Here is a 12,660-nt window from a genome sequence, read left to right as displayed (position 1 = left end):
CCAGTGGCATGTGATAAAAGACACCTTGTTGGGGCCTTGAAATAATACAGCAAGACAGAACATGTAGTATTAGTTAAGCCAGGTTGTACAAGCACTTACTGTGATGGAACCGTCCAAATGAAATATGAACTTGTCCTTTCTTGCGGCTGTGGCCTGTATGCTTTTCATTTTGAGATATAACACGAGTGTGCTCTACTGCTGAAGACCCTGTCAGAAGTTACTGAATTCCAGCCAGGACTGATAACTTTGCCTCTGGCTCCTTTGTTTGAAATACAGGGCTACTACCAATTTGCAGCCAAGCTGCCAGAACATCAGTCTATGAACTTGGAACCAACAGGTCAGCTGACCCTTGAGAGAGCAGCTGCATCTGTCACGCCAGAAATGAGATTCAGCAGCGTTCACAGGAGCTCGGTTTTGCACTGTGGAGGTGCTGCCAGCAGCCCCCGGCAGGACCCGCACCCGCTCCGCTGGTGCCTCGGTGGGGGCAGACACGGCCCCCGGACGGCTGCAACGGCGCTGTCCGGCACCGGCCGCCGAGGGCAGCGGGCAGGGCCGGGCCGGGCCGGGCGCGGCGCTCGCCCCCACAGCGCTGCGCTGAGGCAGCGGCTGCTGCGGCGGCGCGGCGGGCGGGCGGCTCCTCCTCCTCTCCGTCCTCCTCCTCCTCGGCGGGCGCAGCATGGCGGTCAAGGTGACTCTCCCGCTCCGCCGCTTGTGGCAGGAGGAAGCGGGCGGACCCCGCGCGGGGCCGGGGGCGGGCGGGCGGCGGGGGGAGGCGGTGGCCGCCGCCGGCGCTGAGGGAGCCCGCGGGGGCCAGGGGGAGCGGCCGGCGGTGATGGTGGGGCGGCCCGGGGCAGCGGCAGCGCAGCCCGCGGTGCCTCCGCCGCCGCGGTGCCGCGGGGGGTGCGGGCCGGGGCCCCTGGCGGTGGCGGGGGTTGTGGCGGGGCCGGCCTGGCCCGCGGGCCGTGGCGGGGCCGTTCCGAGGGGCCGTTCCTGGGCCGGGGCGCCGCGGCTCTCGCAGGCAGCCCGGGGCTGACAGCTGTCACCGGCACCCAGCCTGGTGCGGTCCCACGGCAGCACAGCGCGGTGTTGGCTGGGGTTGGGCCTGTGGGTCTCAAGGGACGCCCCATGGCCGCCCTTACAGCGAGTGGTGTCGGGGCTCTGTCAGTGGCACGGCTCTCGAAGCAGTATCTTGCTTGTGTTTACAGGTGCACTCAGCCAAAAGAGCGGACCCTGCCGAACTACGAAATATTTTTTTGCAGGTAAAAAGATCTATCTAGTGTTGTTTAAGTGACAGACTTCTGCTTTTTGCCCTCCCAGCAGTTTGCCATGGAATCAAACACATGTTGTGCTGCTGGGACACTTAAAACTTCACTTTGCAGGCACAGTGTATTGAAGAGCCTGTCAGGCATCAAGCAGAAGCTGCTGGTGACACAAATCCTGATTAACCATTTCCAAATTATAATACTAAATATTTTTCTGAAGTATTTTCAAGTTTTCTATAAAATAAATAGCTATAACTAAGTACTGTTATTTTTAAATTATACTTTTCCAAGATTCAAAAAGTTATTCTGCCTGTATGTTTTATCTTTGGGGTTTATATGTGTTCCTCTCACAAATGGATGGACCGCTGGCAATGTTTTTGGAACTTAAAATTGATAACTAAAGATTTATGCATTTCATAATATTATCCCTTGCAGGGCCTTATAATTAAGATATATATAAATAAGAGCATGAAGCTTTTTACACTCCCTTAGTTACAGTAAGGCACAGTCAGAAAGGAGAATTGAGTCAAACTTGTAACTTTGATAATAAACTATGAATCAAGCATATGGAATAAGAACAACTGTGTTTTAGGTCCATAGTTGGGGCACTGATATTTCAAAATCACTAAAATAGCTTCTTTTCCTTTTATATTGAATGTTAACACAGTATATTCAAGAAGGTTTTCTCTGTGAAAAAGTTAAGAATATAAAATGAATATTAAAGCTAATACTGTAAATAATAAAATCTATTTTTGACATGTAACTTCTGGTTCTACTGTATTAGATAATACTTTCCACGTATTACAAGTAGTCAGAGAGACTTTTTTGCCTGAGAGAGAGATGTTAGATCCCAACCCTGATTTTGGCGGATTTTTGCTTTTGTATACTGGATTACACTGGTAGTATTGCTGGAGTGCAAAAACTTAGAATGCTGGCATCAAACTGTGACATCTCAGCATTTAATTTCTAGCAAAAAATCTTCCAGCAGCCTGGGGGACAGTCTGGTTTTAAAACAACTTCTGGGTCTTCTCCATGTCTTATCTTGTTATCTTCTAAGAAACATGCAAATTAAGTTGTGGATTGTTGCATGCTCTGAGGGATGAAAAAAATGAACACTCTTCTCTCTCCCCTTAAGTGTTTGAGATTTGCAGTAAAAAGAGCATAGAAAGAAAGTTTATTTTGCATTATATTTGATTAAAATTGAGTTTGAAATTGTGTTTCTGTTTGATGGGTAGGAATTGAACTTAGTTGCAAGCTTAAAAAAAATCAAAAGAGAATCATTCTTTCCAAGACTTAAGTTGTAGAGAAATACTGCTAGTGTTGCACACATCAGGGGTCAAATATGTTGTGCTCTTTGCTGAGAGTGCTGGCCTGTCTGTGAGCTTCAGCTAAAGGTCGTGCATTCCTTCCTAAATTTGGCATCCCTTGGAAATGGTTAGAAGGGAAGATGTGAACTGTAGGCCTCATCACCATCCACCTTAATCACAGAGAGTGTACTTAAATTTCCTTCTCTTCATGCATGTCTTCTAAAGTGCTATGCGCCCTCTGTCCATGTAGTTTACGTTGTATTAGTGGATTTCCAAAAGCTTGCTATATGTTTATTTTTACTATTTTGAACTGTTAAAAACCTAACGTTTTACTTGCATTAAAAAGATGTGCTATTATTTCTCTGTAGTCTTGTAACTATGAAATGCAGGCATTGAAATTCTTTGTCTGTGCACCATCAGGTAACTTGAGTGTTTGCTAAACAGGCTTCAGTAACAACCATAAAAGAACATATTGGATAACAAATTATCCCTGAAGGATAAGAGAGTTAGGTAGAAACACAGCTGCTAGATTTCTTAGTGAGCCTTCATTCTTTTTTCTTAGGGAAGACACAGTCAGTCTTTGGGAAATATAGTTGAATTATTCCCTGCCTGCTGAGTTCAAGTGTAACTTGTTCCAGCAAGGTGAAGAAAGAAACAAAAACAAATTCCCAGTTTTAATACAGGAAACTTTCCCCACCACTGCTTAAAAATTACCTGAATCTCTTGCTTGTAGCTTAGCTTGATTTTAAAAATGTAATATTGATAGTGCCTGTAGGTCTCTTCTGCTTTGGAACTTCTCTCTCTTCTGCCCAGATAAAATCACTGGGATAGAAAACTCCTTTAAATTGAAAACTAACCAATTTTAAAAACAAAGCATTGTTTCTGAAAGTGTGGTGGGTACCTAGCACTGGATTGTACAACTAGAGTAGAGGGTTTGTGTGTTCATTTTATGTGATGAATTTTAAAAGTCTCATGCAAATTCATCAAGTGCTTACCCAAGACAGTCTATAAACGTATAGTAAGAATTTTGTGTTATAGCATTCAGGACTGAGGAAAGTACAGATTTAATTGATGTGTTATATTTTACATTCATATTTAGTCATAATTTACATTTACTTATTTTGTGCTAAAAGAGTCTTGATTTAAGTTGCATGGTGAAAAGGTAACCTGAGGACAAATGCATTTACATGCCTGGCTACTTTGTTAGACCTTAATTTATTGGCTTGCTGCCAAGCTCTTCCAAAATGCCATGACCTTCTCATATGGAGCTCAATGTATCTGTCAGTTAATTATTTTTGTCTCAAAATTTTTGTAATAAAACTTTCTGGACACATTTTTTATTGTAAAACAAATCATTGTTTATAATAAAGTCAGATAAATTGTTATCTGGAGAAAAAAAGAGGATGGTGTTTAGATTTTTTGACTGTCTTTGATATGCACCTCTGCTGTCATACAGTTGAATTCCATTATTCTTGAAGATATGCTCAATACTCTGCATGTTTGATGGTCCTTCATACATAACATTTTCTTTGGATTTCATGTCTTGCAGCAGAATTGTGCTTCGTAATGCATTTTCAGTCACTTGTGTGTACGACTGGGAAGAGAACCTTTCAGAGTTGATTCAAGGAAGCCACAATTTCCTTATGCTATCATGTTGGCAGCAGTGTTGAATTAAAGGATTCCTGTCCACTGTTTTTTGTTCCTGTTTTTGTGGAAATAATCTGTTTTAATTCTGCATAAATTCAGTAATCTGGTTTACAGTGCAGTCTTGCAAATAGCTGTCATCACAGCTATAGGGTGGAAGAGGGAGAGGTGATGAGGGGATGTGAGGGACTGGTGTTGTGGAAGGGATACAGGAGGTGCTGAAGCAGGCACTGATGCTGGTGCAAGCTCCTTTCTGCTGAAAGTGTGTCCAGACTCAACTGGTGGTGAAACAAGTATGAGACATGAGAATGATTCCCTTTACCTTAATGGAGTGTTACACCTTAACAGGTATTGTGTGTACATGTTATTGTTAATACTGTAATTCCTGTGGGTCCCTGGCACAGTAAGCATCTGTTTTGAGAGCTGACACTCTTTCATGTAAAGCTGTGTCAGCTGAATCAAGGTACTGCAGCATATAGTGGAAAAGGCTATTAGTTGAAGTTTGAATTCATTAGCATAGATGTTGCACTTTAGATATTTGGAGGCATTGCCATTTCTTTTTCTGCAGAGAATGCTTATTTGCTAGGACTTAGAAAAGCATAACACATTTTTACAAATAAATTAAAAATCATTACTTCTAATGCAAATCAATAATAAATTTTTAAATCTGCCTGTGATTTTTAATTTAAAACTCAATGCTAGTAAAATTGAAAGAAATAACATTTCAATTTACTCAAATCCTATTTTTGTGTGTGTGAATTTTTACTTAAAATCATTTGTTTCAGGATAAAAATTAATCTGGAAGTTTATTTCTCACAAAAAGAGAAAAGAAATAATATATGTTTTCCAAAATAATTATAGTAACTATCAAGAACAATTTTTCAGAAAATATCTGCTACTAGAAATGGTAGGAAAACTTACGTGCTGTGTTTTCAGCAAATGGCAGGCTACAGCATGGTTGTAATACCTGACAGTTTCTGAAAATATATAATTGTCTTTTAATTAGAAGATATTGATCATTATGTGAACATATATATTCTGCAGGGAAATCTGATTGTTGGTAGTATAAAACTAGTACAGTAACACTGTTAATTTGATCGAGGACTTTAATTTCAGAGCAGTTATGTGCAGACAGTTATGCAACATTTTAAGTTGCATTCAGTGAAGTTACTAGTTTGTTAATCACCAATAATTAGCATTTAAATGGATTAATCTTTGTTTGTGTGGTTATGTTTTTTTATTTTTACTGTAGTATGCAAGTGTTGAGAAAGATGGTGAGCATTACATGACCCCGGAAGATTTTGTGCAGAAATATCTAGGACTTCATACAGATCCACATCACAATCCTAAGACAGTGCAGCTGTTGGCTGGAGTGGCAGATCAAACTAAGGATGGGTGAGAATTTTGCTTTCCATTTGAAACTTGTAATGCATTAGTACATGCGTGAGTCGTGGGTTGGATAACTTCATCTTCTAAAATACATTATTGATTTTATTACACTTTAAGCTTATTTAGATAAGTTTTTTTACAAGTACAGTAGAGTATAGATTTGGGAAAACTGGGAAAAAAAAGGTGGTGTTTAACATGGATTTTTTTTTAAGTTCAGATTTGTTTTAGTGACATTTTAATAAATACTACAAGTGCTGAGGAAGTCGAACTGCAGGGAAGTTCAGCGTAGTATGATTGCCTCGGAAAAGTTCTTTTCTGTGTGTCCATGTCCACGATTAGATACTGTATAGTGTCTTCAGTACCTGTAATTAGACATGGAAATATGGAAGAGCATTCTTATTTCTGTAGTATGCAATTCAAATCAAACCGTTGAGGTCTTTTTTAAAGTGCTGACTCTTAGAAAAGTGAAACACGAATGACTCTACTCAGGAAGAAGGTGTTTACCTAATGAAGATAAGGTCACAGCACATAAAGCTTTTCCAACGCTACTTACAGATGATCCTGCTTGCTTCTAGACAGTTCCCTCAAATCAATTTGCAAAATGTCTGCTCTGCTGAGTACCCCCTAACTCATTTGTCTTCCAAGGAGCCTTTTCTTTTGCTGTGTGTAGGCTTCTAGTTTTGGCCTTGGATTGAAGTAGGATGTATGGACATTGTTGAAGTAAATTGACAAAGTTAAGATGGATCAGAGAAGAGGTCAAGAATGCAGAAGTGAGTGGCTATTTGGTAGGGAAGAAAATGCTTTTAAAATAGTAAACATTTGTAAATGTATAGATGTAACTTATTTTAAATTGAACTTAAATGTTTTTGTTTTCATGCGTTCTGCTTCAGAATATTTTCTTAATTTGCTTATTGTCTTGAGCAGCTTGCTGCACAGTATCTGTGCTATACAAGTGAAATTATATATGCTATATACTTTTTACACTAAATGACAAAAGTAGGATCTTCCGTTTGATGTAATGTTACATGATTTTTCTTTTTATAAAGCTGCACTACTTTGCTAATACATTTGAATGTGCATATATTTTGTAAATCTAAATAACCTGTCTCTGTTTCCAGTACATGGCTGCAGTTTGTTGCTCTGTTTCGGATTGGAAAGGATATTTTGTATGTATCTGTTGAAATAATAGTCTATTTGATGACTAGTAAACCAACAAGCTTAGTATCTTGTTCCTCTCAAAAAGCTGTTGGTTATCTTTTATGGTGTGCATTTCTTCAGACAAAATGTTTATCTGCTTGAATACTTGTCTGAAACTTATTTTTCTAAACATTTTAAATATTTCTCCATAATCTGTATTTCATGTGAAGAATTTGTTATACCCCCATCATTGTCGGTTTATTTATTTACTTCTACATTCACATTCTTTCATTTGGGGTGAGTTTTAATATATCAAAATCCAGACACTAATAACTATATAATCTGCATAGAGAGTTTAATCTGTAGCATGAATAATTATTGTAATCTTCAACTGAATTCCAGAATGCATTGCATCTTTCCTAGGACATAAGTTATAAAGAAGTCCAAGGAAGTCCTATTCCATACATACATTTGTAAATTAAATGACAGCCCAACATCATGCAGCAAGTCATTGAGAAGCTTTGGGTTCTCTTACAAGATTTCATTTCTGTGTCTGCTGTCGTAGTCTCTTAGCCTTGCTTGCTCTTCAAATAAATAGTCGCAGTGTTCTTGGTTGCTTTCATTGTTAATATTTTTTTATGTCTTTTAGGTTTAAGTTTGGCACTTTACAAAAAAAAAAAAAGGACATTTTGGAACTGGCTCTCTGTAGGCGTGTGTTTAAAAAAAAATGGTTTTTTACTTTTTTTCTGATAGTAACCTGATCCTTATTTAACTGTTCCAGAGTACTGTTGCCTTCTCCTGTTACTGCAGTACAAGACTGGTTTGCTTTAGTGGAACTCAGTGAGGCAGTTCATAAAACAAAAGACTGTTCACTTTCAAAATGTTTATTCCTCATTGTTAAAAATGCATGTTCTTAGCAATTAATGCAATGACCTCTAAATCAGAATTTCACCTAAACTTCCTTGTCTGTTGCCTGTTTAATACAGCAGGATTTCACTGACGCTGTAAACATTCCTATGTCTTCAGACTGCTGGCACTGGTTTTGAAATTAGGATAAATACCCTCTCTGAATAATGTACTTATATATATATGTGCCTAAACCAGTTTCCCAATTATATAAGTCAATTACCATTAGGAGGTATTGCAGTTTTAAAATAAAAGATTTTTTCTCCCTTCAGGCCTTCAAAATTTCACAGTAGTAATTCAAAATTCTTCATTTTAATTGCTTGTTTCTACATACTCTTTTTGTCAGCGTATCATCCTTAAATCTGGAAATACATTCTTGAGCAAAGTTCTGAAGAAAGAGTTGGTATTTCACATAGTGGAGAGTCACAGCAGAGCTATACATAACGTCTAAAAAGCTATGTTGTGTGGGGAAAAATGAACAAAGAGTTGTAGTAGGAAAAAAGGAAAGATAGAGAAGAAGTGTAAACACATGGGTTACTTGGTGTGCTTTTGGAGGATAAAAGTAGAGAGGAAATAAGAGGAAAAGAAATTTTTTTAAAATGTTACAAATGAAATGAAAGGTGAGTGATTTGATATCGTTCTGGACTCTGTAGTGCAGTGGGTTCACTGGGTGATACTTGAGTAGTGATCGGGTGGGAAGCTCCATCATTCCCTTTAATCCAGTTCCTGTTATCTCCCTGCTAATGGCTAATGGAGGATCACGGAGGATATCCCTGCTCTTAGACATTGCAAGTTGAATATATGGAAAGGCAATTGAATGTGTCTGTCTCCTTTTGCTGTAGGCACTGTTAAAGTGAGACCTCTGAAGACGTCTTCTTTCAGGTTCAGGCTTCTACGAATGCGTTCTACAGAGATCGCCACTTGATTTTGTCAATTGTAAAGCTTCCTGATTAGGAATTAATTTGTATGTCAGCTTTGTGCTTGTATGTGAGGTATATTTTGAAATGATAGTATTTACAATTGTTTTAAAGGATCATCTGTTTCTTTCATCCTAACCCCTTGTTTATCGAGGTCATCCTTTTGATGAAATTGCCTTTGCATCCGAAGAACCATTCTCATATCTCTGATTTTTGTGGCTGAAATGCGACACATTAATACCATGATTCCGTATTTGCCAGATCTTAATTTTTTTCAAAATCACTATTTTTTTCTGTATTTCCTGTGTAATATGTATATGCAAGGATGTTAACATATGTAACCTTTTTTTAAAGTATCTCAATTCTACTTCTTGTGTACTTTGATAGAGAAAGACTAGATAAACTAATGATTTTCTTCTGTTTTTTTCTTTGTAGGGAACAGAATTTATACTTGACTCATTAGCCCTAAGCAATGTTGTGTGAAGTAATCACTATAAACTAATGATAGCCTATGAAGAGTACTAAATTCAGATCAATTGTGTACATTTTCTAGGAAAATGCACCATCTACAGTGATAGTCTATGTTTTAACAGCATTTACTGAAATAGTAATTTTTTGTTTAATTAAAGAAATGTAATTGGAATTCTTATTGCCATTGATAATTTATTTGATGCTAAAATATATATCCCATCGTTTTTTTGTGCCAGCATTATCCTTTTATCTTAGCTTAAGGCTTATCTTTCTGCAACTCTTTATGCATGTGGCATTCGGACCCCTTCTAAATATTTTGTTTTTCTTTTAGTCAGAATAAACTGAGTGCCTCTAGAAAAAGTACTTATTATTATCCTAACAAATTATCTGTGCATTCAAGTCTGAGTTTATATGTAGTGACCACAGGGACTTGGATTTCTCTGCCGTGTTGCAGAGATGATGTGGGAACCTTATCTGGGGCTATCGCTGCTTCCTTATCTTGCACAGAAACAACTTTCCTAATGCATCCTGAGTTGGCTTTTTTCTGTGTAGCAATTGTCTTGCATAAACAACTCATAATCTTGTGATCTGCTGTTACACTGAAGTCCTTCCCTGCCTTGTCATGTCTAACTGTTCTTGTGTCCAAATGTTCCTACATTCTTTATTGTCCCCAAGTACATGACTTGGTGGCTCATCTTATATTTGAAGTGTAATAGCTTTCCATATGTGTAGTAAAGTTTGACTTTTTCTAACCCTGGTTTTTTTCATGAACATTAGACATTGTTTTAAGAAAATGTTTGTAGTATATTCCTGTACTTGAATTAAAATATCTTTTCTTTCTCAGTAGAAATATATATAGTAATACAATGTCAGAGCTGTAGATTTCATGGTAATAGAATTTCTGTGGTTTTATCTCTTAATTTTTAAGTGCTGTGTGCTTACATTTAGAATTACAAAGTAATGAATTATAGGTGTTCAGTGGGAATTGATTATGTTTTGGTTTTGATGGATATGAAGAATTCAGTTGCTTTATAGAGGAAGAAAGTTGCATGAAGGTTAAGTAACTACTTTAATGTAACAAATACTTTTCAGTTTCTAGAGTCTTAATTATTTTATGTTAGAATTTTATTTTAATATTTGGATCATATAGTTTTCTAGAGTATCAAGTGCAAATGATCATTGTTATTATGAATATTTTTTAAATCTTTGTAACTTCTGTGTTTTCCTTTGTAGGTTAATTTCGTTTCAAGAATTTTTGGCATTTGAATCTGTTTTGTGTACTCCAGATGCAATATTCATTGTTGCTTTTCAGTTATTTGACAGGAATGGCAATGGAGAAGTAACATTTGGTAAGAATACCTAAAGAAAAACAGTTTAAGAAAGTGATTAAAATAGTATCAGTCATAATAATGGTTCCTGACCACAGGTGCATAGAAATGTATATTGTGCAGTACTGTACTGTTTTCCTAAGAGTTTGCATGAGTAGAACTTTTTTTTTCAAGTGATACAAGCTTAAGAAGTACACAGAGACAAAATATGTTCTGCTCTGTCATCTTGAATCAAGATTTTTCATTTTCCTGAGGTAGTTTATACAATGATGTTTTACTCAGTGTCATCCCAAGTGAAATTTTATGTCCTGGACTTTAAACTGCTTCAACAATGGGGGAGTTTTAAAATACATTCTGGATCTCCACATATCTTTGAAGAATTGTCATTAGATACAATAAGAGCTCAATATAGAAATTAAGGAGGTCTAATCTTTTGATTTCCTAGGTTAGTGTTCCTTTTCTTGAGGAGCAAATATTTAATGGTATGAGTGTAACTTACAACTAGATCATATATTTGAAAAACTAGAAAGAAAATAATGGCCTTCAGTTTTTTTACCTTTTTTCCCCCTAATCACATAAATTAGTGATCAGACAAAATTCTTTAGGCCAACTACACTGCTTTATGATATTGCTAAATAACTGTTATTAACATTGCAGTTTAAGGAGGAGTAGGCTTTATTTTTAAAACTTCATGTTTATGAAAATTAGATAAATCAACGGTAAGAATTTTAATAAAATTGATTGAGAATTAAATGTTATTTCTATCCAAAAGAATAAAGCTCTTAATAAAGAAAATACAAACTATGCTTGGATTTGTAACCACTTGCTGTTTGTACTATTTCATTCGTATGAAAAGTGTTTCAACTTGTTGAAAAAAATGCAAGGGTGGTTTTATGGAAACAAACTGCTTGACTTACGATGTCTGTTAAATTACATCGTTAACTGAAGAGTCAAATACTAAGCAATTGGGATACACAACATCTCGAAAAGAAAATCTTTTAGAATTTACGTAAAGATGAAGTCAGTAAATGCAGTCATTACAGATTGGAGAAACTGCTGCAATCAGTGTGACCACGTTAATGATGGTGTATTTAATAGTCTCACAAAACGGGGAGTTGAACTTCGCAGCTCTCATGAGCACACTTGAAATTGCTGGTTCCGTAAATGAACAAAATTGTATACATTTCAGTTTATACAGATTGCTCAGTCAGACTGAGGATTGTTATTTTTACGAGTGTGTAATTAAATTAAAGTCTAAAAGAACAACACAAACAAGAAAAATTGTAAAACAGAAAATTGCATGTTTTTTCTATATCTTGCTGAATTTTTTTTATAGGGCTGATAAATCTTGAATAGGAAATTCCTTAGGGAACTTAAAATTTACTGTTGGTTTCTTGGTTTTTTCCGAAATTAATTATATTGCAGTTATTACTGTATGTTGCAACATAACATAGTACATATTTTTTGTGCTACAGTTCCTACATTTGCTGCTGCTTTTTTGCCTTTTTTAATTCTTGTTTGTAACATTGGCTGTTTACTTCATATGCATAACATACAAATTAATACATGTGTGAAAAATGGCAGCGATGATATGTGACGTTCAGAATTTGGTAACCCTTCAGTCAGTTTCCAAGTCAATCTTCTGGCCTTTAGAGGCTGTTTTATGAATGAGTCCTGCACTCTTTCCTTTTCATAGCACAGAAACAGAAAGGCACAGAGTTTAGTTTCATGTGGAAACAGGACAATATAGAAAAATAAGTCTTAAAGTTAAAAATTTTAGTAAATTATTAGAAATGTACTGAAATGGAATAAGTTTAGACGGTGTGAGAATTGCTGTCAGACAAGTCAAGTCTGTTACAGGCTGTGTAATGTATCCAAGTCTGCAGGTAAACTATGTTGATTATGGGAGCAAACACCAGGCAAGATTTTCTAGCTCAGATGAAATGCTCTGTGGATGTGATTGCATTGATGCCAAAGCTAACTCAAACCAGTAAGTCTTGCCAGAAGCAACATGGATTTACTGAGGTTTTCCTGCACTGTGGATCTGGAGCAAGGGACAGAATTTACTTGGATCTGTCTGTTAGACCAGTAACTTGAACCCAACGCTGGCCTTGTGTGAGATAATGCATTTTCAAAAAATATTCTTGTCTACTCAAATTTTCAGTTATCCAGAGAAAGTTAAGTATACTTGTTGAATTTTAGAACTGACTCTGTACTTGAAAGCACTTTGGTCTAGTTGGGTTCACATCTGCTATTTAGGATTTATTTACTGACATGATTTTGGACCATACTAAAGCAC

At 37.0% G+C, this 12,660-nt stretch overlaps 1 protein-coding gene across 3 annotated transcripts in view; it reads left to right on the top strand.

Moving 5' to 3' along the window:
* The first annotated feature begins 575 nt into the window (after positions 1-575).
* SLC25A12 (solute carrier family 25 member 12) overlaps positions 576-12,660 on the top strand; it is a 45,297-nt gene continuing 33,212 nt past the window's right edge. Inside the window, exons 1-4 of one of the 3 annotated variants that reach the window (XM_051787408.1) lie at positions 576-688; positions 1,206-1,259; positions 5,466-5,608; positions 10,267-10,382. In XM_051787408.1, coding sequence (XP_051643368.1) covers positions 677-688; positions 1,206-1,259; positions 5,466-5,608; positions 10,267-10,382 — 325 coding nt within the window. In that variant the 5' untranslated portion in view covers positions 576-676. Of the gene's footprint in view, positions 689-816; positions 836-1,205; positions 1,260-5,465; positions 5,609-10,266; positions 10,383-12,660 lie in introns of those variants that run through there. The other 2 variants (XM_051787409.1, XM_051787410.1) reach the window with 2 other exon arrangements.

The sequence above is a fragment of the Manacus candei genome, unplaced genomic scaffold, assembly GCF_025592945.1.
Source record: "Manacus candei isolate 608988 ecotype Guabito, Panama unplaced genomic scaffold, ASM2559294v1 h1tg000023l, whole genome shotgun sequence".
NCBI classification, from domain to species: Eukaryota; Metazoa; Chordata; class Aves; order Passeriformes; family Pipridae; genus Manacus; species Manacus candei.
Note: the sequence above shows the minus strand (reverse complement) of the source record. Positions and strands in the feature narration are given on the sequence as shown.